This window comes from Columba livia, chromosome 4 (assembly GCF_036013475.1).
Source record: "Columba livia isolate bColLiv1 breed racing homer chromosome 4, bColLiv1.pat.W.v2, whole genome shotgun sequence".
Classification (NCBI taxonomy): Eukaryota; Metazoa; Chordata; class Aves; order Columbiformes; family Columbidae; genus Columba; species Columba livia.
In genome coordinates this window covers 77,668,404-77,694,213 of record NC_088605.1, presented here as the reverse complement: position 1 = coordinate 77,694,213, position 25,810 = coordinate 77,668,404, and the positions used below count along the sequence as shown (strand labels likewise).

Sequence of the window (25,810 nt, the reverse complement as noted above, 5' to 3'; positions counted from 1 at the left end):
TGACCAGCCGCACTCGGCCTTTAGCTGCATCTCAGCGTCTCCCTGGACTCTGCACCTCAGAGATGCTCCACGATCAAGTGTGTGAGGAGCAGCCGCGACACCGGCCAACCGAGCACTGTGCAGCCCTGGTGTACAGCTTTACGTTTGATTTGCCAGAGACGCAATTAGTCTCCGTGAGACTGAGAAGCTGGAACTCACCAGGCTCCTGAATTGTCAAAACTAAAGCTGTCCAAGCAAACACCCACAGGAATAATCCTGCGTGTGCTGGGGGCTCTGCTCTTCCCAAAAAGCCTCACCGCCCCAAACCACGCTCAGCATTTCCATCCCCATAGTGTTCTGAGGTCTTACGAAGAAAAATATGCAAACTGAGAAAGAAGCGCCAGATTGCAGTTCTTAAGGCAGCATGGCCCATGTAACCCGGCTTGCACCACACCCCTATGTGTAATTAGCATTGTAAATGAAGAAGTTTAATTCCAGCAACAGGTGTGTTATGGTATCCCAGAGCTTCGTTTTCCAGCTTGCCTCTGATCGCTCCTAAAGGAAAACGTTGTGGTTCATTCTGTAGGTATCACACTGAGTGACACGATTAAGGGGTAAAAGGTAGTTAGAAAGGTTTGGGCAGGTGGCTGCACGGCAGCAGCAAGGTCTGCGTGACGGGGACATCTGCGTGACGGGGACATCTGCGTGACGGGGACCAGGGCCCGTGAGCCAAGAACCAGCTGTTCCACGGAGCTCGGACATCCCGTCCTGCTCCATTCCCCACCTCGTGCTGAGCCCAGGGAAGGTTTCCACCCCAACAGGCTTCAGTGGAGCTCAGCCACCTCCAAAAAGCTTTTTTCCTACGGAAGGTTTCACCCTCCTGCTCATTTCCGTGTCTCCCCACCCTGGGACACCCCAGAAGCAACGGCTGGTTCACACCCCTCAGTCCCGCTTAAGGGCTGGTTTAGAGAGGCACCCTCCGCACGCACCGTCGCCACCAGAGAGCTCTGCACTGACAAGCATTCTTCCCTGTCAAAGACCGTTTTTCTCCTGATTTACGCAATGTTTGCTCCAGCAGTGAAGAGACTGAGTTTACATCACCAGGAACCAACAGCACGTACAGCTGTGTGGGGCTGAGCGTGTCCGCCTGGTTTTAAGCTCCACAAAACACCCCCTCGCTGGTTTTGTCCCGGCTGGGAGAAGAGCAGCAGTGGAGCTGCTGGTGCAGCTGGGATGCGGCAGGAAAAGAACCCCAAAGCACTTAAAACACAGGTATTATGGTGGGGGCTAAGGACACGGGGCCAAGGACATCGGTGTCACCCCGGCACGGGTGTGGGCTGAGCTGCAGACAGCGCGGTGCAGCGGGGAGGGGCAGCACCTCCATTTCTTTGCTAAATCCGAAGCTTTCGGACAAAAAGTCTAGAGGCTCATCTATATTGCCTAGAGGAAAAAAAAAGATAGCACTTACTTTCTGTACTAAAGAAACTTCTGTGCAAAACCATTTAGGCCACTTTCTTCGTGCCCATCTACGAGGTGACTTTTCTCTTGGGATTTTCCATAATCCAGCTCATTGCCAGGAGAGAGCAACATCTACACGGATATTTGACTCTGCAAAAGGGGATAAAAACACATCTCTGTTCAAGCAAACCCCCGAAATCACTGACTTCATCTGGCTGGGGAATAACTCACACCTCTCTCTGCCATACACCCGGGGGGAACAGCAGCAGGTTGTAAAAGGCAGCTGTTTTGTGTTGTTTTAATTAGAAATGGGACACGGAGTCACAGGTCCCAGGTTCTGCGCTATAAGTCACTAAGCCCTTAGTTTAACTTGAATTGTGTTGCCCGCCGCAGCTGCACGAACCAGCAGAAACTCCCACCTGTATTGTCAGGCTCTTATTCACGGTGCAGGGCTCTGTTAGAATGTTCAGTGCTCTTTCTCAGAGCTTTTCTCCTTCCTTCAGCATATGCTGGAAAGTTCTAATTAAGACTGGGGGGGAATAATGAACATTGTTCTGCACTCATCTCAGCTGCATCAAGTAAACTCTGAAAGTCTAGAACAAGTGCGATTGCCAGGGGGAATATCTGCTGCTCAGCTCCACCAGGACTACATATAAATATAGGAGGTGTATACATATATATATATATATGTATGTATATATATAAATACAGGAGGTAAAAATCCGCCAGGTTCAAGTGTGACCTTGCAAGTGCTCACGTTACCTGCGTGTAAACACAACAAAAGCAGTGAAGCGTTTCCCCAGAGTCACATCGGGACCGACGTGCTGGGCTCAGGCGCTGAGGCGGTTCGGTGCCCGACGATGCGTTGGTCCCGAGAAATCCCCAGCAGGGATCCTCCTAAATCCGCCCCTTTGCACCCCTGGCCCCCGTCAGGGGTTTGGGGCTGAACCCCTCGCCGCGGGGCTGGGCAGGATGGGGCTCCCCTGGTGTCCCCAGGCCAGGGGACGGGACTGTCACCAACCAGTGCCTCCCAGACCATATAAACTCACAGAACGACAGCAGCACTTTGGGGTTAACGGAGCTGCACCCAAATCACCACCCCATGTCCGAGCCAGCCGAGCTGCTCCCAGCTCCTCAGCAGGGCCCTTCAGGTGCTGCTGTGTGCTCTCATGGGGGACACGCACCACGCTGTATAATTAGGGGCTCGGGCGGGCTTTTAAAAAGTCATTATTTCCCTATAAGCCAGCGATAAGCGTCTCCAAGCACGCCCGCTCCACGGCCGCCTGCCGCTGCAGCCCCGCGCACAGCGGCCCCAGCGCTCCCTCCCAGCGGCGGCACGGCGGCGCTTGTGGCTCGTCACTCACGGATGAAGGGGCTTTGGAGACAGCGGCCCTGCCGTGAGCGGCACCGCGAGGATCAGCCCCGGCAGGGCCCTCCGCGCCGCGCCGCGCCGCTGGATGGAGCACGAGCCCGAGCGCACGGCCCGGCCACCACCGCCCGCTCCCTTCGCCCCGCACCGCGAATGCACCTGGCGCTGCTCTCTGGGCAGGAATAAGCAGGGCATACAATATCATCAGACCAAGGAAGACGCGTGTTTTGCAATTTTCACGGCAGATATTGCTGGATAATTCACGATTTTTCCCTCCTCTCGGTAAGTGTGATAAGACACTCGCCTTTGCCTTGCTGAGCCTTTTCTTCCAGGGCAGCAGGTTTTCCTTGCCTGGTATTTTCCTCTTCATTAGAAGGTTTGTAGCAGGTCTGTTCATTGCATGTGTGGTCAGACTGTAAGGGGAAATTAATGTATGGTGTCCTCTGAGTAATCAAATGATCCGATCCTGTATCGAAGGAACGTTCTCCAGTGGGCTCTTCGGGTTTTGCATCAGCAGCTTCTACTTCCACCGTTATTCACCTGTCTCAGCAACGACCCTTCGAATTTAGAAGCTCTTTTGCTGTTGTTAATATGTCCTTTCTACCTCGCTTATTTTTACCCTTTCTGCTTATCCCAGTACTTGCGTTTGTTATCAACACCACCTGCGAACATCTCGCAGTTACTAACGAGTCTTACAAACTTTAACCTTACAGGGTAGACATTTTGCCTCTATACATTCCTGTGTGAAGGGGAGCTGGGGTCATTCTTGGCGACAAAGGGAATATATTTACACTGTTTTGATGTAAACTACCCAAAGTGAAAAAAACGAAGCCAAGTAGGAGATCTTTGTCCTGTTAACTCAGGCAATCCAGGAGATTTTCTTCAAATGATGCTTAAGAGAGCATTTGCTTCAGCCTCCATAAAGGAAGGCGCCCCTGCCTTGAGGAACGTTATTTGGGATGATGATGGAATAGGAAGGATGGGGTTTTATGGAACAGAAAGTCTGCAAACTGATGCAGCCTTTTAACCTCTTTAACCCGAATAAGCAGAAAGGTTTAGAGCCAGCCTTTAAGTAATAAAACTCTTGAGCAAGTGTCGTCTCAAAGATTCGGGTCATAGATTTCTGCACGCAAATTGTTCCTGGTGCTTAGAAAAAGTTACCTAAAACTTGTGGAAGCAGAAGAGCGGGCACGTTCACCACTGTCTGCCACCCAAACCGGGGTGCAGTTGTGTCGCTGTCCCAGGGGCGGCCGAGCTCGCCCCCGTGCCTGAGCCTTCCTCTCGTCACCGGCTTCTCGAGCCCGCTCCCCGCTGCGTCTGGTGTATTTCGAGCAGCACTGCACCCTGTGACACGCACCTTATCAGCGCCATAAAGAAATAAAGCATCTCTGGTGGGAAACAGAAGCCGTCTTGTCTGGAAATGAGGAAAGAGGACCCGTCAGCTTTGCCGTGATAAGGCGTGAGTGTGAGGGACACGGCGCACGCAGTTTCCATGACGGGGATCACCAGGGACCACGGGAAGCGGGAAGCGGTGGAAGGAGCTGGGCATGCACAGAAGTATCCAGAGCAGAACACTGGGGCAGTGTCAGGTGCTTTTCCAGGTTTCCACAGGGATCAAGGGGGCTCAAGAGAAGATCATCCATCACAGAGTACACCAAGGTAACATTTTCAGGTTACCCTTCCTGCAGTTTTCCCCTCATTTCCAGCCTGAATCTCCCTCCTTTAGTTTAAAACCATCACCCCTTGTCCTATCACAACAGGCCCTGCTCAAAAGTCTGTCCCCATCTTTCTGATCAGCCCCTTTTAAGCCTGGAAAGGCCACACTAAGGTGTCCCCAGAGCTCCCCTTCCCCAGCTGAACAGCCCAGCTCTCTCAGCCTGTGCTCCCAGCAGAGCCAGAGGGTCTTTTGAGGTCTCTTCTGATCCTGAACATTCTGTGATTCATCTTGGTGGCCTCCGGACAGGACACCTGCCACTCCTGTCCTCCCTCCGGGTGAACACGATCAATGAGTAATGACCTGTGGTGGCTCCTGGCCCTGTGCCACCATTGCCAAGCAGTATCGGGTGCCACAGCCTTGAACTCGCGGTTTCCATCAGACGATTCGAGGCATGTACTCCTGCTCGCAGCAGCCTGCGCTGGAAGCGGCCGCGGACGGAAAGACCCCAGAGGAAAACACCTCGCCCTGCCCCAACACACCCCCAGCTGCCTTCTCTGCACTCTGGCACCCCCAGAACGAGTCTTTGCACCCGCTGCACGGGCAGCCCCTGCGCCACGGGGTGCTGGCCAGTGTCACCCGTCCCGCGCGGCCGGAGGCCAGCGGTGGCGTGCAGGGAGCACGGGGCTGCTCCGCCGAGGACACGGCAGGACACGCAGGTCACCACGTCACAGCAGCTGCCGAGCAGGACGGGGACAAACCCCAGCGACCACTGGACTAACATGCGAGGATGAAGCGAGTCCCAGGAGCCGGCAGGCGAGCCGGGTGGAAGCTGGAGGCACCAGGAGAGGTCGATGAGGACAACCCGGGTCTGTTAGCGCCTCCCGGCCCTGCCTGGCTCTCCTCAGGCTGCTGTGAGTCCAGGGTTTTACCACTGGTCCATGAGACGCAGTAGACACATTGCATTCTGAGATTTGGACTGTGTTTCCGCCATTAAAAGAAGAGTTTTACTTGTTATAAGTGTTTCCATCAGGCTTCTCTCTTACTTCTTGACCTGTTCTTTCCCAGGTTTTCAGGGAAAGCTGACATCCATTCCGGGCAGCCCGCGCAGCTCCCCTGCAGCGCCCGGCCAGCCCTACGTGACGGACACCACCACGGCCCTGGTGGCTGCAAACTGCGCTGGGAAAACCTCTGTGGCACCCGAGCCACGCGGGTCCATCAGCATCTGCTCGCTGGAGCCCCCGAGCTTTTCGGGGCTTTACCGGCTGCCCCGCTCGGCCCGTCGGTCCCACCCGCTCGCCAAAGCTGCTTACGCCCCCCGAGTTCCAGAAGGGGTTGGAAACCAAGCGCCACGGTGCCGTGGTGATGGGGATGATGGTCACAGAACCCCCACAAGGACGGGGTGGCTGGGGGAGCTTTCCTGCGGCGGCCGAGTGACCCTGAAAAACCCGAGAGGCAAACAGTGATAGGGGCTGTTTATCTTTTCTTTTTTTTTTTTATTAAAAATTTAGTATGAATGACCAATGGAAAAGTCACAATGGAGTACCAAGAACATTTTATCAAAATTTTTAGCAGCATTTAAACAGTAATAGATTCCCAGCCTCCTCCGGGCACCCCTTGTCCTTTACCTCCCACCCACGAGAACAGTAACTCTCACCCCAAACGTGCTTCCCAAAGCCGTGCAGGGGATGCCGTGGCCGCTTCCCACCCCGCTCCCCCGAGCTGCCGTGGGAAAACAAACCCCGTCCCACAGGCACCCAGCAGCCCCGTGGGCCGCGTCACCGCCCCCTGGCCCGCGGGAGGCCGGCAGCGCCGTGGGACGGGAGGCGATCCTTTCCGCCCCAAATTCAGCGCTGAACCCCCGTCCCACCTGCTGCCGGCCCCGGCTGCGCTGGGGTCGCTGTGCTCCCCCCAGAGCTGCGGCTGGATGGACAGAACACGGGGAGACCGACGGGGCGTCCCCCGAGACGCGGAGGGGAAGGTGGAGGGTGAGATAACGTCGAATTTAACCCACAAAATGAAGTCGGCGACGGGGAGGACCGTGGTGTGCCTACCAGAGGAACGAGGACGAGAACTGACCTTTTGCGTGTGCTTGCTTTTTGTTTTTAAGTTACATTAAGACATGAAGAGCACAATCCCAGCCTTGCCGGTGGACGCTTGGTGAAGACAACATTAAATTAGGGGTGGGGAGAACACAACACAGGCCCACACAAGTAGACAAGGACATAAGGTCGGCAAAGCTATTCCCCTGCTTCTTTGGTACTTCCGAAACTTCCTTATCCAAAATATAGAAGGGAAACGCACCATTTAAAAGTTACTGTTTGTAAGTATTTACACAGCCATAACCGTCACGCTATGATACACAAAGATCAGTATGATATGGACAAAGTTATTTTATGAAAAGCACTTCTGCACATTTTATTTTGTTCCAGTATCTTGATAGCTTTTAAAAAACCCCACGTTATGCAGTCCTGTACCTCGCTTCTGCTCATATCAAAGGACAAGAAACATTTCCTAACCCATACTCTTCTTCAAAAGATTAAAAAATCGCCACCAAAATGATACACTATGTACAAATTTTACTAAATATTAAATTCTAGGCAATTATTTTCACCCCACTGATAATATAACTTAGGTGTTGTTACCTACTATATGCATATATAATTTCTTTAATATGTAAGAAATGGCACCACATCACCATGTCACCAATATGACACATCGTTATGTACAGCAGATCAGGAGTTAGATATGGAAGATGGATGCTCCGGGCTCTCCCGCGGGAGCTCTCCGCCCCGTGTCCCGCCGCGGGGGCTCAGACGTAGGGCAGGATCCCGTACATCAGCAGGGCCATCACGCCGGCGCTGAACAGCCCGGCCACCGGCACCGTCACGAACCAGGCCAGGAAGATGTTGCGGAACAGGCGCCAGTCCACGGCTTTCTTGGAGCGGATCCAGCCCACGGCCACCACCGAGCCCACCTGGGGACACAGGAGGGGACAGGGCGTGAGGGGGGACCCGGGAACACGCCAATGCCAGCCAGCTGATACCAAGCGATGCTCGGGGATAAGATGTTGCACCAGGGGAGGTTGAGGTTGGATGTGGGAACAATTTCTTCCCCAAAGGGCTGTGGGGCATTGGAACAGGCTGCTCAGGGCAGTGCTGGAGTCACCAGCCCTGCAGGGTTGGACAGACGGACACGAGGTTCTCAGGACATGGGGCAGTGGGTTATGGTTGGACTCGGTGATCTCAAGGGTCTCTTCCAACCAAAGTGATTCTCTGACGCTCTGTCCTGGCGGCTGGCACAAGGGGACACTTCTAGGCTGCTCTAACCTTGTTTTTTTTTCAAGGATCTCCTGTTTTTTATGGGTCTCAGCATCAGCCACAGGAGACTGGACGCCCTGTGTGTTTTCCTGCGCCCCACGAGCTCCCGGATTCACCTCCACCTGCCCCTCACCTCAGTCTGTCGGGGGAGGGAAAGCGCCCCCCGAGCCCGGCCAGACCACCGTCCAAGTCACAAAAACACCCGGCAAGCAGTTGTTCCTTCCCGGGCTGTGCAGAGGCGTGTGGCGCGGGGCCGAACGGCCCTGTGATCTACAGCTCTGCTCACAGCACAGCCACGGCAACCGAAGCGGCTGAGCCCCCCAGCAGTGACAGCAACTCAGGAGCGGACGGACAGACAGACAGACAGCGCCAGGTCAGACCCAGCGCAGCCACCACCTACATCAGCTCATTAGTCTGAGCCCAGCATGTTATTTTTTAAGAAAGAACTGGATTGAGAAAAAACAATTCCAGTGCAAAATTAGGCAAAAATGTCACCGCTTTCTTCCTGCCCTGGAGGGGCCTGTGGTGCCATTTAACAAACACACGTAAATCAGCGCAACTCCACTCCAGCACAGGGTCAAGCAGAAGAGGTGGGAAAGGAATATCTTGTTTGGAAGGAAGCGGAACTCCAAGAGGCAGCTGGGCTCGTGCTCCCTGAAATGCCTCCTCTGTCCCGTGTCTGCTTAATGTATAGTCCCTGCCTATAGAACACGGGCTGACCCACGTGCGGAGCCAGGAACCGACCAATGCTGGGAGCACAGGGAGAGGCAGGATGGGGATCTCGAATCCGAGCCCTTCGTTAACATCTGTTTAACTTGTAATGATTGCTTAACGTTTATTTTTGGAGAAAAGAGTTCTTGGTGGAAGAGCCTATTGCCTTAGGACAACAAGACTCTAGAAGCTCCTATGACAGAACAAAGGAAAACTAAAACTTGATATTTTAGGGCTGAAAATGCCTTGGCTTAGAAAAAAGAATTAAAAAGTGTCCTGACAGAGGAATGGGCCCAATATTTTGAGGGCGACTGCAACACCGTGCCAAAGGACTGGTGTGAAATTACCTGAAGGATGCACGTGGCAGGAAACACAAATCTGAGGGAATAAACCTAAGGGGGTGGTTTAGTTTTCAGTCTAAAGCTCAATCCAATAAGGAAATCTGTTAGTGAGTACGTAATCCAACACACCGCAAAGGGACAACGTGCTCTGCTGTATTTTGGATGCGTATTTAGGAGGTGAAGCAGCATCTGGCCCAGCTGAGGGAACCCCCCGCTCCTGCCTGTCTCAAAGCCAAGGAAAGACTGTTTGGTTTAGGCTTTAGGCTCGGCTTTCCACTTCACACGTCCCGAGCATCGTGGTGCCAGGCTGTCCCGACGAGCATCGCTCACCGAGCCCAAACATCTGAGATCTAAAAGGTATCAGCGGCGATGGCATTGGTAACCTGTTTTAAACACCGTTCGGGTTTAGTTTATTAATAGTGATTTTGATGGACTAGGGTTAGGAGAGTAGCTAAAACTCGGGTGTAGGGCAACTACACCGTCTGCGCAATTTCAGATGATGTCTACGTGGAGATATTGGTTTGAAACCAGTGCAGTTTGCCTTCAGGATGCTCTGCGTAAAGCGCCACAAAAACGCGGCCGGCCCCGTTGGTCCCGTGCGTGCTGCAGTAACACACACGCCAGCCTTCCAGCCGAGCAACGTGTTCTCAAAACCCCAAAATCGTAACAGCAAACAGAGCTGACAGTGTGACCCCGGCAAAGTGGCTTTTGCACACCAAAAGCATTTATGTCCTGCACTCTGATTTGATCAGAACGCGAAGCCGTTGGGCCTGTTGCAGCTGAGAAATGCCTGTTTATTCCTCCATCTGACACCTTTGCAGTATCTTCCTCACAAGCTAACGCTTCTCTTCCTGGTACCAACCTGCGGTTCGCTGCCACGGCCCCTCCAAGGCCTGAAAACTGCTGCCCAGAGCTCTCCTACATATGGGTCTCCATTTTTCACTATATCCTTTTGTTTCCCCCCATCTACGCCGTTTCATGCTGCTCCTTCGTTGCCATCGGTTTATCTGGCTGTTGCACGTTCGGTTCTATTTTGCTGTGGGGCAAATGCTGGGGAAAAGCCCAATTCCCGCTCCCTGATGCTCCCATGCTCACTTTGAACCCGTTTTCTTTTTGATTTCTAGGGCAAACCGATTTTCCTGCTGATTTTTAAGAGGGCATTGCTGCCTCAAGGGCTGACTGCATCTTCAGAGTTGCCATTTTCCTGTGGAGTAAACAGCATATAATAGCTCCTTTATTCTTCCGCCAGTCCCTCAAAGAAAACAAGGAATGTATCTGTTCAAAACACTTGCTTTATCTTGTGCCCATCAGCCAGGATCTTACAGCTCAAGACCTCGTGCTGCTGAAACACAGTCGGTTACAATGACGTGACATCCTGGAACAGCCTAATCCTATTGCCAAGTGGATCTTCCCATTAAGAGGGATCCATCTAATTAGACGCAGCGAAGCGCAGGGAGCAGAGCAGACTAATCGCATTAACTGCTTTTATGGGAGGCTTTCTAAAAACGAATTATTGTGTCCTGTGGTTGGAAAAGCGCAGCCTTTAACTGCGTCGACCCAATCAATCCCTCCTAATCCCGCCCTTCGTTACCTTATGGCTTCTCAGACTTTTCCTTCCAAAGTTCGGTCTATTTGTCACCCCAAAGCGCTTCTTCTCCTTCCTGAGGGCTGGCTGGAAACGCCCGGGGCACGCAGCTCGGGTACCCAGAGCTGGACCATTCTCCCTGGCAAATTGCTCATCCCGCACCCGACTCACCCGCCAGCCGCAAGGAAGGTGCTTTCGGGGTGGTGTTTCCAGAGGGGACGGCGTTATTCACTGCCCGGCCCCGCTGGGTTCAGAGGAACCAGCGTCTGCCCAGCGCCAGGAGTCCCGAGCGGCCTCTCCGAGCAGCGCAGTCTTGGCTGCTCCCCAAAGAGCAGGAGAAAGAAATGATTTTGCTGAAAAAACGTTTCTTTTTTCCTAGAAAAAGTGCCAATTGAACCAACTCGGGGCGTTTTGCAGGATGTGTGGATCTCAGTGGCTCGTTCACTGGAAACAAGGCCAACAAACCAACCTTGTTCAAAGAACTAATCGCAAGGGCCGGATTCTGTATTGCAATGCACAAAAGTGAGGACAAACCGGTTTAAAAGAAGAGAGACATTAAAATATTAGCGATGTTTTTCATACAGGAGGCTCTCAAATACGTATAACCGGAATCACACAAACTACGTGTCTACGTGATTTAATTAACGCTATATTAGTTCGGTATGATCATGTAAGGTTGAAAGACGTTCCAGACTTTTGTGCAATGACTCGCAATGCTGCCTTGGTGTGGCTGCATCGCACACTGAAGGCAATCTGCGGGAATTGCTATCTCTCGTGGTTTGTTACGGTCGGACCTAGCGATGTGATTTACTGATGGGATCACTGCAAACTCCAATACCTTGCAATGGGTGGAGCTTATTGGAATACCCACATTTGAGGCTACAAGTACCGTTAGCGCACACATTACTTCAATGCAAAATCCACTGTGAAGAAATAAAAAACAGACAAAAAAGACAGATGGAAAACCCGTCGTACGAGCGTTATCTGCAGGAAATCCCATGCCATGCACTTATCGAGAGAGCGGATATAAATGATGAGTGGTGTGCAGCCTCTGAACACGGGAGAAACGCCGCCCGACCAGCTTCAAACGGCACCGGAGGAGGAAAACAGCTTCTTCCCTCTCATCGCTCGCTTTAAAATCGAGCCCAGGGTTTTCTAAGCAAGCCTACGGAGTCCGGGCTCCGCTGGCCGCTGTGCCCAATTGCAGCAACTTTATGCCACAACTCCAACGCAATTTTTAGTTCGTTTTGCAGCCTGATTATCTGTTTCCCCGCCCCTGGCCAACCCTCGCCTGCCGTTCGGTTTTCCCCTCGCCGTGCCGTTATCCGCCGGCCCGGGCGGCACGTTTGAAGGCGAACATCCAGCCCACCCCGGGCTGCGGGGCCGGGCGAAGGCTCCATACCTTGCAGTGTGTAGTACTGACTGGAAGTCCAACATTGGAAGCTACCACAACTGTGAACGCCGAAGCCAACTCAATAGTGAATCCACTGCGGGAAGCATAAGAAAACACTTCACAATCACTCTTTGCATCCGCTCGGGCTGATACTGTGCAGCGTGCCCAAGTCTTACCCGTCTCTTCTTCGACTGTTTTATCTCCAACTGAGTTTTTTTGGTCATAGGAACAAGTTAAGAGAACAAGGAAGGGCTGAATTAGAGGGACAGTAAGGTCTAGTCATCATGGCTCACCGCGTCAGGGACTTGTACTAGTCTACGCTGCGGTGAATCATGCCTAATTAGTAATTTGGTTAAGCAGCAGCAGAGGTCGAGTATGCATTAAGGATGAAATTTACTGTAATGAATACTATGGTTTTAATAAGCCTGAAGCACACTGGGAAAGCCACCGTCATCCTGCCGGTTCCAAATGCACCTCGTGCTATGTGGGTGAGGTCACCAGCAGGAGACCCGGCTCACATAGACCTCTACGCCTTGAACGCATTCGGTATGAGTTCACAGGGTTATCCTGGGGTTTCCTTTCTTTCCCATTCTTTCTTTCTCTCCTTTTTCATTATTTTTAGAAAGATGGAGAAGTCGAAGCCGGGTTATCGTTAAAACCAAATCACAGCATATCCAGCAAACTGCACTACAAACAAATGGCAACTTCTTGGCGATTTCTCCCAAGACTGCATGACCGTAAGGAGGACGGTGCACCTACCTGGACGGCGTGATGGGAGTGAGGTCTTTACCCATGGTCTGGATAACTCTTCTGCCCCAGACCCAGAGACCCACGCAGATCCCAACGCCCCCGTAGAACAGCAGCCAGACGGGGGTCGACGCTTCTTGCATGACCCCACCTTGCTCGTAGATAAGCCAGAGCGCCACGAGGGGTCCGATGGCATTGCTGGAGAAACAGAAAAGCAGCACCCTGGTTACAGAAATGCAGGTAATTGCCTTGGAAGAAGCGTCTTATTTTCTACGTGGTCTGACTTGGCCCCTTCTCGCTTGGCAAGGCCGCGGCGGAGCATTCTTATCGAGCTGCTTTTCCAGCTGTCACTTCACCACTGATAACTACAGCGAACGCTGAAAGGAACTGCTCTTTTACAAAGGGTTTCCTGCAATGTCAGAGTTGGTGATGCCTCATTGTGTCTGCTCTGGGGAAACAAGCAAACAAACAACAATTTTCAGTACTGCACTGAAATGACCTCAAAGTTTTCTAGTCCAAGATCTCTGCATCTTTAAAATTCAAGTCTTAAATTAGCTCTTGTTGTCAGGGAAATAGTGAATGGAATTACCATCCTAGACAAGAAGATACAGACATCATCTACTCTGACACCCTGGAACAGCGTTTACCCCGACAGACAAAAGCATAAGCTGCACTTGGGTCTAAACCCGCAGGAGAAGAGCAGAGCAAGCCTGCCCAACGTCATTCCAACCTCGTTCCCGCGTCGTTCCGACAGCCGCGCCGCCGGGGATCCCCGCTCTTTGTCAAGCGATAAGCGGCGCGGGTGGCAGCCGCCTCACCCGCCACGCTGAGCTGCTGGTCTTGCTCCAAGGCAGGCGGAGGGACTTAGAGCCAGTTCTAACGCCAGCGCCGTGCAGACCCAGCCACCCTGACCCACCCGGAATCCTCCACTTGGTTCAGGGGGCTGAAGACACTGGGTAGCGATGAAGAACTAAATACACCAAAGAGCGAGTTCCACTAGCAAAAATACTCTAAATATACACATATAAACACAAAATACTGATACTGTGCCTGAGGATGCATTGGATTTGTTGAATTTTTGCGTGAGTGAAATGATGCTATGTGAAAAGGCCTTGGAGCCTGAATGCAAGAATTATTTTGCCCCGAAGGAAGAAGAGATTCTTGACTGAAGAACCATTCCTAATATTTTTTAAGTTGACCTGAACCTCCTTGGCCAGTGTTTGCAGGTGTGGGTTAAATTCCTTGCACGTTTAAATGCTTTATTGTGCAGAGAGAAAGGAAAGTAATTCACTGCACCTTCAACTGACGGATGCGGAAGGATGGACAAAGGCAACTAAAATACTGAATAAAAGGAAGACAGAACAGGTCATCCCTTTTTGTAGTGCTGTGTGACATGAGGACAACCTCGCTCCCGAAAATAATAAGTACAATTGGAGCAAGCCCAGACACCAATTCCTGGCTATTCCAAAGAGATTATGGATGAATATTTGTCAGCCCCAATGTAAACGGGCAGACGGAAAAGGCTTCAAGAACTGCGGCAGCAAACTATGCGCTTCGGTACCAAAAATCCAGTTTGAATTCTTTGCAAACGCTGCACCTCTGCCAATCAACCAAGCTTAATCCTTGAAGGAAAGGTTCTTTCCTTATTTGTGGCAAAGGCAAAACTCTGCTGACCTACGAGTAGCCCCGGAGGAGCCGAGCGGTTGGTGCTGCCACACAGACCAGAAGAGACAACGCTGGTGCCCCAGAGGTGGCACTTGTGACACCTTCCCTGTAGGACAAGAGAACAGAGGAGCCCTGATCACAGAACCACTGTGGTTGGAAAAGACCCTCACAGTCACCGAGTCCAACCATCACGCAGCCCTACGCCAACAGGGAACAGCGCTAGGAGAAGCTGTTGGGCCTGTCCACCACAAAGCTGCCAGATCTCTATGAACACTGTGACTCACAACCCGCAAAGAGAGGAGCGTGGAATACATCAGCTGGCAGACACGGCCACCCGCGTGGGCGACCAGCCGGCCCTGGCGCCAGGCAGGGCTTGTCAGCAGCAGCCAACCAGACCCACCGGCAGAGTAAGAGCCAACACACCAAACAATGAAACACAAACTAAAAAGGCGTTGTTAGGCAAGAAACTTTGCTTTGAGACCTTCCGTGGTTAACAGATGTCTCCTACATCTGGGTGACCAAGTGGCTGAACCACGAGGGCGCCAGCTGCACGGGGATGTGGTTTGCACCAGATCCCCCAGCGGTTCCACCTCGTTAGCCTGGAGATGCTCCAGCAGGAAAGCAGAGCTCAGATCTGCCACGCGTTGGGCCAGAACCCCCTTACAAGCCTGCTTTCAACAAGCGATTCTTCTCCCTCCCACGCCGCTCTTTCGCTCTTCCACCCGCCTCAACTCTTACCTGGGCCGGAGCTACTTGTGGTAGCCCAGAGGGACAAGAAAGCAAGCAGCCCAGGGGCTCCAGATCCCTATCTACATCTATCCATACGTGAAACTGCCATTAGGTTCCTATGAAACCCAAGTGCTTTTGAGGATGTTGCCATTTTATTTAGCTATTAGGTTTAAAAGCCAAGATAAGCTGCTCCCGTCATGGTGCCACTTGACTTTTGCACACCTAACCCACATTTTTTCCACTGAGCACAAGAGGACGCCCATTACAAGTTAATTTCAGGATGAAGTTATAAAACGTTATGGCAGAACGCCTGGTCTATCTGTGGCGAGGTTTGTTCTCCGTTTTCCGCTGTTTGTGACCATCCCCGCTGGCCCTGGCTGCTGGCAGGAGCGGCACTTCGCAGCGGCTGCTGTGCGGGGCTCTGCGCCTCTTCCGGAGGCACGAGAGAGGATTAAACGCCACCTGCAGAAACTCTCGCACTTGCAGACGCGTGTCAGGATGGTTTTTGGAGACCCCCGAGACGATTCCGCTCGCTCTCTCGACTAAAGGCGGACAGGCGCCACTTCTGTTGTCACTCTGTCCCGCGCCATTTTTGTAAAGCTGCGGTGAAAGACGGCATTTGACAGCGAATCTGGGCTATAAATAGGGGTTTGGCTTCTCCTCTCCCCTGCGAGACAGATAGTGTTACCAACCAAAAAAGAACCCCACATTCAGCCATCACGAGACTCGCCCTGCGCACCAGCTGACAGTTTTAGGTGTCTCTGAGCCCCAAGTCCAGGCCCTTCTCTGGAGCAACCCATTTATATGCTTGGTTTTTAATTAAGCATCTCTTCCCCAGCCATGGGGGGATGCCCTCAGCTGGATGCTCCACCACCAAACCCCATCCAGCCTGTCATGATATTTGATGAACCAGCAACATCGCTTTGTGCTAGTAAACAGCGAGCTGTTCAAAAAGAAAACCTAACTGCACTTGAATTGAATTGAACGAGCTTTGCGTTACAAACTGCCGCCTACACGCCACGCGATGGCCACGCGTGGATTCTCCGCGACCTGGAAAAACAGGTTGTGTTTCAGACGTTTTTTCCCGTTGAGCTAAAGAAGCTTCAGGCATTCGTTATCACCGATCAAAACCGAACCACGAGCAAAAGAGCTGAGAAAGCGGTATTAGGCCTCCAATGTGACAAATATAATGACAAATCCCCAGTCATTCGAGTATTTCCCAAACCAGGATGTCACAAGCGAAATGTTTTTCCAGCGGGACGATGTTTCTGAAGATGCTGCAATCAGGGCTGGAGACATCACCCGCCTGAGTACGGGTGCAAGGGAGATGACGCCTCCATGCACCAACAGGAACAAACAAAGTCCTAATCTCCAGGGATCTCAGGTTCTGGAGTTCTACCCTGGTTCTGGTAACCAGACAGCTTTGAAATGGCGTGTATACGCAATTAAAGCGTGTCGCAGCTGCGCCCCATGACGTGGGAGCTTTGGGTGTGTTGGCAAATCACAGATTTCTTCCTCTAGCTCGTAGCCACATGCTGTAAATGGTGGCCCTGAAACCCCAAAATTGTGGGCACCCAGGATTGGGCCCATCCCAGCATAGAATCATTTGGTTTGGAAGGGACCCTCTAAGCTCACCGAGTCCAACCGTTCACCCACCGCTGGCACTGACCCGTGTCCCCGAGAACCTCATCTCCACGTCTTCAAACAGAAGAAAATCAGATTTCAGGCTGCTCTTGGTAATTGTAATGGACAGATTAAGTTCCTAAGTATTGTAGGGGATTTTGACTGCAGCTCTCAGGGAGGGAATAAGAAATACCCATTTTCTGCCCCAGCCTTATTACGGCTCCGTCAGACTCCCCATTCGGCCAGCAGACTGAACCCCGCGGAGCACTGTGTGCAGGGAGATCCGGGCAATGTTCTCGCCTTTCCCTCCGTTAACCCCGTTGCATTTGCTTTGGGAAGGGGGCACAGGCGAGCCCAGCGCTGCCCGTGCGCTCCGACCCCCAGGCCAGCGAAGCCCGGGGGGACACGAAAGGAGACATTTCCCCCCCTGCATTTTGGGCAAAGAGGGATTTCCTGGTCTCACTTGCATCGCTTTGATTAACAATGAATTCCCTACCTGGGAGCGGTTCAGTTTTCCTAAAACCACTGAGACAATGTGTAGACATTTATTACAAATACTAAACTTTTTTACTATGGCTCTGAAATAGTTTCAGATCCTGCCTGCAGGAGCGCAGCCCATATAGTTGGGATAATGGGTAGGAGCGCAAGGCTGACGCTTTTCTCACCGCACAAACAGCAGATTTTAATCTGCAAACCTCACGATGAGCCGCAGCGTCTGTCCGGGGGGCTCATCCCGCAAGAATTCAAGGAATAACCGAGCCCTGGAGTTGCTGGAGTCACCAAAAGCCTCCTCCTGTTCGCCTGGATGGGCTGTGGGGCTGATGCTTTCTCATTATACGGCTGCAACGCCGAGCTCCGGACCATCCCAATTCCTGCTGAACCCACGGGTATTTACAGAAAACAAGCTCAGCCCAGCTCACCATAGATGCACCTAATCCCGGGCTGTCTGGAGAGCTGGCTGCGCACAGGCGCTGCGGAAGCTGGCAGCTCTCCTCGTGTCACGCTCCTGGCCCAGGCCTGTTTTTTCCATGCTGCCCTTTTTCATTCTCCCGCTGCCCTTGCAGCGACCCGACGTGCTCCCTTTGTGCGCGGCTGCCGGGACCCGCTCCCCTGGCGCCGCTCGCTAAGTTCAATAACAACAACTTTTACCTTTTTGTTTCCCCCCGGTGGTTCTGCCCCAACACATTTAGTTGGGATTTTAAATTCTTTAGCTTCCATGCAGCCCGTGTGCACGATAGTGTGACAAAGCTCCCGGCCCGGCTCAGTTAGTCCCAGCCCTGGAAAGGCTCCAGCACCCTTGACACAGCACACAGAAGCTCCGCGGCAGCGGGGATTCGGGAAGGGACGGTCTGAACAAAACACCCAAATACGGAATTACCGCAACTCCCGGTTTCTTGTAACACCCGGGGGCTCTGGGCTGCATCCCCGCTCATGTCAGCCCGAACACGAGCCGCAGCTGATACCAACATCAGTGCCTACGATGCTAAAAAGCTTTGTCTTGGAAGAAACTGGGGTCTTGACTACCCTTCCAATGACCTAATCCCGCAGTCTAAGGCACAATACTCATTTAACTGCTCCAGGCCCGGGGGCAAAGCCTGGACAAGGAAACACGGTGGATCTCCATGTGATTTCTTGTGGAAGTGTTATCTGATCAACAGGAGGCGTTTCTGCTGCATCACGGTTCAGTCCGTACCGTACGCCAATGCCCCGTGCTTAGATATGCTCTCAAACAGGTCAATCATTTAACTACCTGCAGTTTCTTAATTTTTAAATTAGCTTCTAATTTTTCTCTGTTTGCTCCTGTCCCTTCAAACAGCCTGACAGAAAATAAATAGAAAACATGGGAGGAGAGCGAGTTCCAGGACGGGGAGTGAAAACGTAGGAGACAAGTCCAAAAAAAGAGACGTGGACTATGGAGGTGCTGCCCTAAATATATGAGTGAGGAGCTTAAACGAAATGGAGAGGCAAGTGGGATTTTAAGGATTGAAGGAGGAGGAAAAAATAGAGCAGCAGCTTGACAGCAGCACCTAAAATAAGCAGAAGGCAGGAGGGAGATGAGCCCTGGGTGGAAGATGAACGGCCCGGGCTTGCTTTGCTGCAGATACACGGACGGGAAGCTGCACCATTAGCCAGGTTCTGCTGCACTGTTTGTGAATAAAAACCACGCTGCCTTTCCAGCTCTGCAGATCTCTCTGCGACACGCGGAGCAGCCAAGACGACCCCTGTGCTAGACTGAGCACTGGCCAAATGTCCGGCTACGCAACCCGCGGACCAGTATCTGCACCCCAGAGTGATTTAGCTACTCAACCTTTTTGGCATACAAAGGGGGTCTTTTATTGCTCAGATGGAATTCAGTGCAGTTGCAAGGACGGGTTCCTGTGCGAACCGGGCTCCCATCCTACACCCACCCACATGAATTTTCAGGAAGGGGTATTGCCAAGGCAACGAGCCAGCCCAAACGGAGAATTCTGGGGAAATAAGGCTGTAAGACGCAACAAATCACAGAGCGCAGAGTCCACAGCTTGTCTGTCACGCCGTGCGTCTCCCGCGAGGGTGCGCGCAGGTGAGCAACGCGAGCGCACACACAGAGGTGTAAAACGCTCCATCCCGAGCCTACATCGTGCGTCCTTCATTCAAAAGTCGTGTACTTTGTGGAAGAAAGCGGAGCCTGCCTTTGCAATGGAAATTGCTTGGGCAAATGAGCGAAGAGACATTATTTTACAGGGGTCTGACCAGGCAACGTGTGCGTGGGATTTATAAACTTCTGTAGGACTTGGATTTTAAGGCTTGTTAGATTTTCTGGGCTATTTAGTGATACATCAGTATCACTCACGCAGTCCCAGACCCTCCTGGATTCAGCAAAGGGAGGTTTACAAGGGCTGCAGCACCCAGAACAAAGACACTCTGACATTTTTGCCACGCAACAGGTCAAAAGATGAAGTTCTGCTCATTACAAAAATAGCCTAAATCTCTCATTTGCTGATGGTCTCCGATCTTGTAGATAAAGCAGGCTGAGAACTCTGCAGGGCTGGGACTGTCCTGTTCACTTTTACACTGGTCAGCATGCCAGGGGGCCTCAAAGTTTGCCAAAATTAAACCAGAATTAAAGTACTTACCACACAATTATTATTTAGCAGCGGATAGAAAAAATGTTACCGTCAAGAAAAAAATAAACCATAGGTTGAGCATTCCAGCTCCTGGAAAGCACTGGGACACCAGCAGCACGAGTTTTGCAAAACTCAGCCCTGATTATCATCAGCCCACAGAAACCAACACACTTTCGGACCGGTTGTGCTGCCAAACCTCGCTCCGAGCACCTAAACTGTAAAAAACTGGTGTTTTTCGAGACCTCGCCCTCTTACCTGACGTCGTTACCTCCGTGGGCGAAGGATCCGAAACAGGCCGTTAAGATCTGGAGGAAGTGGAAAAGCAGGTGGACCTGAGACGTGTCTTTCTCCTCCTTGTCCTCCTCCACGGGATCCACGGGCGGCCGGTTGGGATCCGCCAGCTCGGAGCCCAACTTCATCTCCACGCCGCCTTCCTCCGCCTCGATCTCCGCCTCGGCCACCGCGTTGCAGTAGCTGGAGTAGCTGTCGTAGCGAACCCGCTTCTTGGAGTAGGACACGGTGTCCCCGACCAACTTCTCGCTGTCCTCGGGGGCCGACGTGTCGGCCGCCTTGAAGGAGGAGTGCACGGGCATGCCGCAGATGGCCGCCGTGTAGCACGTGTAGCTGTTGTTGCGCCGCAAGAGTTTGTAGTTGTTTTCTGGAGCGGGCCTCTCGTCGGCGGCCCTGTCCAGGTGTATTTTGTGGAGCAAGTCTTTGTACAAACCCGAGTCCTTGTGCACGGTGTGGTACACGTGGCCGTCGCTCCTCACCTGCCCGTCGAAGCTGAAGGTGCCGTTGGAGACGGGCGACTTGACCGAGGTGTGCGTCATGGAGAACGCCCTTCCTGCAACCGCCAGAGCCAGAGGGTTTATTTCCACGCAGTGCCACAGAGCAGCCCCCCGGCCTCCCGCTTAAAACAGCAGCGACCCGAGGGCACGGGACAAAGATCATTTCGCAACAGAAGCGGCGAATAAGGCAAAATTCAGCCCTCTGTGACAGAAGGTTAAATCCCACGGTTCTTTGAAAACCTCATTTCTGTCAAATTCCTCGCTTGTAAAATAGATAACAACACTTTTTCTGAGGTTGCGTCCGTTGATCAGACACAACAAGCATTTCAGGAAAGGTGGTCTTACTGTCATTTCATACGGAATGTGAGCTCACGTGTTAGATTACCTACATTTCACAAGTTTATATAACTCATGAAAACAATCAAAAAACCAACAAAGCAGAAAGCAAAAAAGTTCACATTCTGCAGAAATTTCTCCTCAGCTATTCTGACATTCTGTCTTATTTCTATGAAGGTGACACTATCTCTTCCCTCTGTGTACACGTCCCGCTGGTGTACGCTGCCACACACACCAATATTCCTGCAGAAACCATCTTTTTCACCTCCCAGCTTCCCAGGTCTCTACCGCGCCACATCCAGAGCTGGCTTTAGCTGCTGTGGAAGTGGAAGAACAGAGCAAAGGGTCTGATTTGATTTTGTACGAACCAGATGAACATTTAAGGCATTTATTAACCGAATTGCAGCGCTCTCTAGATGTTGGCAAAGTGATGTCGGAGCCAGCAGACAAGAGAACAAGAAGAGCTTTACGCACACAAGGCTACTTCTTACAAATATACGTTCAGAAAACAACGCGTGAGATTCTGCTGGTGGACACGCTCCAAACGGTCACGCGTGTGCCAACGAAGACCAAACTCTTTTCATCTCCTGCAGTACTATGCTAATAACCTTTGTCTGAATTTAACCTTCATACATCAGTAATTTGCATTTTCTGTATTTTTCCACTGCTTAAAAGGATGGAAGCACCATTAGGGATACAAAGGAAAGCAGAAAGGAAAGCAATGTTTGCTTTCGGCTGCTTCTAAGACAGAAATACAGCCAAACAAAATGTAATCATTTTTAAGTCCTGTCTAGAAAACGTCACTTGCCAAGGAGCACCTTGCCCACCAAGTGCTGCAGGGGGACTGGAGCTGGCAATCGCAAACGCTAACTGAGCACGGACAAAAGAAAGAAACCGCATGGGAAAAGGGAGAAGATGAGCCGCGGTGCCGCCTGGCGTTCCTACCGTAGGGCACACGGGGATGGTTTCCATTTGCGATGGTATCTGATGCCCCCGCAGCTTCTGTTGCGGAGCCGGTGAGGGGAATGGTGCTCTCGTCAGATGTTTTGGCACCGGGAAGCTCTTTAAAGACGGGCGTTTCTTCGCCTTGAATTTTATCGAGGCTTTCATCTGATATCCTCGACAGCGCGGCATCTTTCTTTAACCGGCCTAAGGAAATAACAATACTGTCATTTTAAACCCAACCCACCCTTCTCGGCTGCTTGTGTTTCCACTCTTTGCATCAACGGCACAGATTAATGCAGATACAATAACCCGGCTCCATTTCTTTATTTATTTCTAGCACTTATCTTCACTAAATTCATCTGAGAAACTCCCAGACCGTCTTTGTTTCTTCCTATAAATTCACCAACGTGGGTAACCAAAGTAAAACACCGAGCTGCTCGTTTATGAGTGAAATCTGAAGCTTTTCTCTGCGTTTCAAACGCTGCATTTGTTGAAAGTCGCAAAGCAAACGAGCAAAACACAGTAAAGCTAAAAGCTGTGATGAGTCCAACTAGCTGCACAGTGAAAGAAGTCAATTCAAGATAACAATTCGGAATGTTTCCTTAACAAAATATGAACCGGCTTACATTCCAGGATCCACGTTGCTGGTTGTGCTGGGCTCTGGGAGCAGCCAGCACCGCAATGGATGCCTCAGGCGGGCTGAACTGCCACGGCAGGTTTTGAAGAGCACATTATACAAATACACGAGGAATAGCTTAAGCCCATCCTGCCTGTGGGTGGGAACGGGACCGGGTGACCTCTCAAGGGCGCTTCCAGTTCCAAAAGGAGTTTTTCCATGATTTCACACCGCTCGCATTCCATCAAGCAAACGACTTACTTTCTATTTTCCTCTTCATCCAGGGACACACGAAAATCCAGACTAAGACGGCAAAGACTAAGGACACGCCGATTGATATCAGAGCAATGGCCCACATGGGCAGTACCAGTCCCAGTACTGTGAAGACAAAGAAATGAAACACAAGCAAACTGTAAATGAACAGGATTTAACTCCCTTCGGCAGTGGAGAGCGGTTTGTTGCAGAAAAGCCTGTGTTCACAATGTACTCAACACAAACGAGCTGATCATTTTTACTACTTATATCGGTTATTACAGTATTTAAGCTTGAGTTGACACGCAGACTTTTGCAGTTTAGTCCTCCGGTTCTCTTTTGCCCCACTGTGACCTTATTTCTGAAGAAATCAGGGGCAAAACTCCCCCATCGGGGCTGCTAAAACAAGTCAGCAGTGATTTCATACACCAGCGCACGTTGAACTGTGCCGCCCATTGGGCTGAGTATTTACCTGACCTTTGCTCTGGCCAGCAAAGTTTGATCCTAACCTTAATCTAAGCCTTTCCTGCTCATGACAACAGCTTCACGTACCGCTGAGAGCTGAGCTTTGGGTCCTGCAACGCGCAATTCTGTCAATAACTCGCGTTCCTGGAATCATCCCCCCAACAGAGCTCCTTGCGCTTGTTTAATTAAACAGCCAGACCCTTAATGAAGAAAGAGCTTGGACTCTGACCTTTCAAACCCCCCTACGCACGCCTATCTCTAAACCTACGTGATTTATTCATCCTTGTGAGCAAACGTTGCCAGGACAGAGGCCCTGGAGGGCAAATATGCATTTCTTGAGTATCAAAACCCCGAGTCCCACCTTTTTATTCCCACACTTCAGAGGCTGCCAAGCTGAAACAGAAGGGACGTTAAGGTTCTTATTTAATTTGTTTTGCTTAATGAGTCACCGCAGAGTGCCTGACCTACTTCTGCAGTACAGCTAATGAGGAAATGTTGGTTATACAGCTGATTTACTGTGAAACATTTGGCTACGTAGCCAAGTAGGACTTTGACTTAACACAAACGAAGGGTTGAGTTATGTTACCCTCAGAGTGGGAAATTCTCGAGCTTTTTATGAATTTCAGTAGTGCTAGGCTGTCAAATGGAGTCCACCCATTGCATCCGCCCAGCACACCCAGTGCGGCACGTTCCAGAGAAAACCAATTTCCATTCAAAAATGTCACTTTCTAAGCCCGCTTTCTCAATTCAAGGGGCACGGTGAGCAGTCTCGCTTCAACTCCCTGACCGCTCGCGACTCTGGGGCAACCGTCTAATCTAGAGGTAACGGTGAATGACTCCGCAGTAGTCGAGAGCACTGAACACCTTTTTTCTGAACTCTTGCTGTGAGGGTTTAAGTAGACACTGTTTAAAATATAAACACAAATTTATACACATAAATATGGAAGGGTAAATATTAAAACAACGTAGGTTTGGATGTAAACATAAAAACACAATGTAAACACAAGTATATAAAAATGTAAACATAAATCAAGTCCTGAAAAATGACGTGTCTCATTTCCTTCTACTGGACTTGCAATGAAAACACAGCACCCCAGAGAGAAGCTGCGTTAAATGCATTAAAAAGAAGCAAATTTAATGAATAGGCTCCATGCCAGATGTGCGAGAAGAGCGAGTCGGTTGATGCCAGTGGAGCTGTGGCACTGGGCTGAGCACAAATATCCCACCTGCTCCTACCGCCTGCTCTGGCCCTTCCAGGTAAGCACATCAAGGAGGGGAAACACCTTTGAGAGCTCAGATTTATGAAGCCAAATCTGGCACCTCAACCTTTCCCCTTCCTCTCAAGAGGGATTATAATTTTCCTTCACCAGCTCAGGGTGCTCAGAGCCCCGTCCAGCCTGGCCTGGGATGTCTCAGGGATGGTTCATCCACCCCCTCTCTGGGTACCTGGGCCAGGCTCTCAGCACCCTCAGGGCAACAATTCCTTCCTCATGTCCAGCCTGAATCTCCCTCCTTTCGTTTAAAACCATCACCCCTTGCCCTATCGCATCAGGCCCTGCTAAAAGTCTGTCCCCATCTTTCTTACTGGCCCTGTTTAAGTACAGAAAGGCTGCACTAAGGTGTCCTGGAGCTTCTCTTCTCCAGCTGGACAGCCCAGCTCTCTCAGCCTGTGCTCCCAGCAGGGCTGGCCCAGCCTTGGATCACCTTTGGGACCCTCCTCTGGACATTGTTACACGCTGTAGGATGTTACACGCTGTAGGAAACTTACCCGGTGCACCTGTGTACATGATGGAGAACACGTTGATCGCTATGGTAGCAGCATAGAACACTGGAAGGGCGCGGAGACCGTTGGGCACAGGATCTTCCTGTGTGGAAATCAGAGTGGGGAAAAGGAAATATGAGCTGGATTTTCCGCCAGATGAACATCAGCATGGACCACCACGAGGACACACGGGCTGCCAAGGCAGCGCCACGCACGCGGAGCTTGCGGGTGGACGACGAGGAAAGGGTGGCGACCTGCCTGCTGACACCCAGCCCACGGTGCTGGTCCTGGCAAGAATCGCTGTTTTGGGGAAGCCTGAATGGGAACTTTGGGGGAGATTAATGGGAAGGAGGGAGACGGGTTGTACTCGCAGACCTGCTGAGTGACCTGGGGCAGTTTCCTTCTGCGAGTGTTCTCTCACCTCTCTTGTCTCCGAGACGAGGAGTCCCTTACGCTGTGCAAACGAAGGACAGGGCTTTGATTTATTTTTTGGAGGGGTGGCTACAAGCATCAGTGCACCCTGGCCATCACAAAACCTTATTCCTAACCTCTCGGTTTTGACCAGTTAACAGAAATCCCTGGAACGTTAAGCGTCTGGGTGCACAAAACCGCTAACACTCCCAGGGTGAGCGTGCAACATCCCTCACGCTGCTGCGCCCGCCGCGCTCTCGATCCAAAAAGCCTTTTAGTTTTGATACAGGCACACAGCACAAGTCGCTACCTGCTTATGCCAGAAGCTTCACGATCTTTCTGTTTCGTGAATGGTCCAGATGGCCCTCAGAAGACAGCTCCCTTAGCCTGAGCTTCTCCTGCCTCTCGCGTGTTTAAATATGTGGGGTTTATGCCAGAGTTCACAGGATTTCGATGACTAATTCCTTAAGTTGTTGGGTTTTGAATGCAATAGAAGAACTTTTCCTCGTCCTTTATGCAACTTGAGTCATTTCAAATTCAAAGCTGAGTCTGTC

At 51.4% G+C, this 25,810-nt stretch overlaps 1 protein-coding gene across 11 annotated transcripts in view; it reads right to left on the bottom strand.

Moving 5' to 3' along the window:
* SLC20A2 (solute carrier family 20 member 2) overlaps positions 1–25,810 on the bottom strand; it is a 58,306-nt gene that overhangs the window by 3,690 nt on the left and 28,806 nt on the right. For 5 of the 11 annotated variants that reach the window (XM_065062472.1, XM_065062473.1, XM_065062474.1 and 2 more), the window contains exons 5-11: positions 24,852–24,948; positions 22,628–22,744; positions 21,751–21,954; positions 19,937–20,525; positions 12,570–12,755; positions 11,820–11,904; positions 5,936–7,437 (exon numbers count right to left, since the gene is read on the bottom strand). In XM_065062472.1, the coding sequence (XP_064918544.1) occupies positions 7,273–7,437; positions 11,820–11,904; positions 12,570–12,755; positions 19,937–20,525; positions 21,751–21,954; positions 22,628–22,744; positions 24,852–24,948 (1,443 nt within the window). In that variant the 3' untranslated portion in view covers positions 5,936–7,272. Of the gene's footprint in view, positions 1–1,447; positions 1,588–5,935; positions 7,438–11,255; positions 11,341–11,819; positions 11,905–12,569; positions 12,756–19,936; positions 20,526–21,750; positions 21,955–22,627; positions 22,745–24,851; positions 24,949–25,810 lie in introns of those variants that run through there. The other 6 variants (XM_065062476.1, XM_065062475.1, XR_010472483.1 and 3 more) reach the window with 4 other exon arrangements.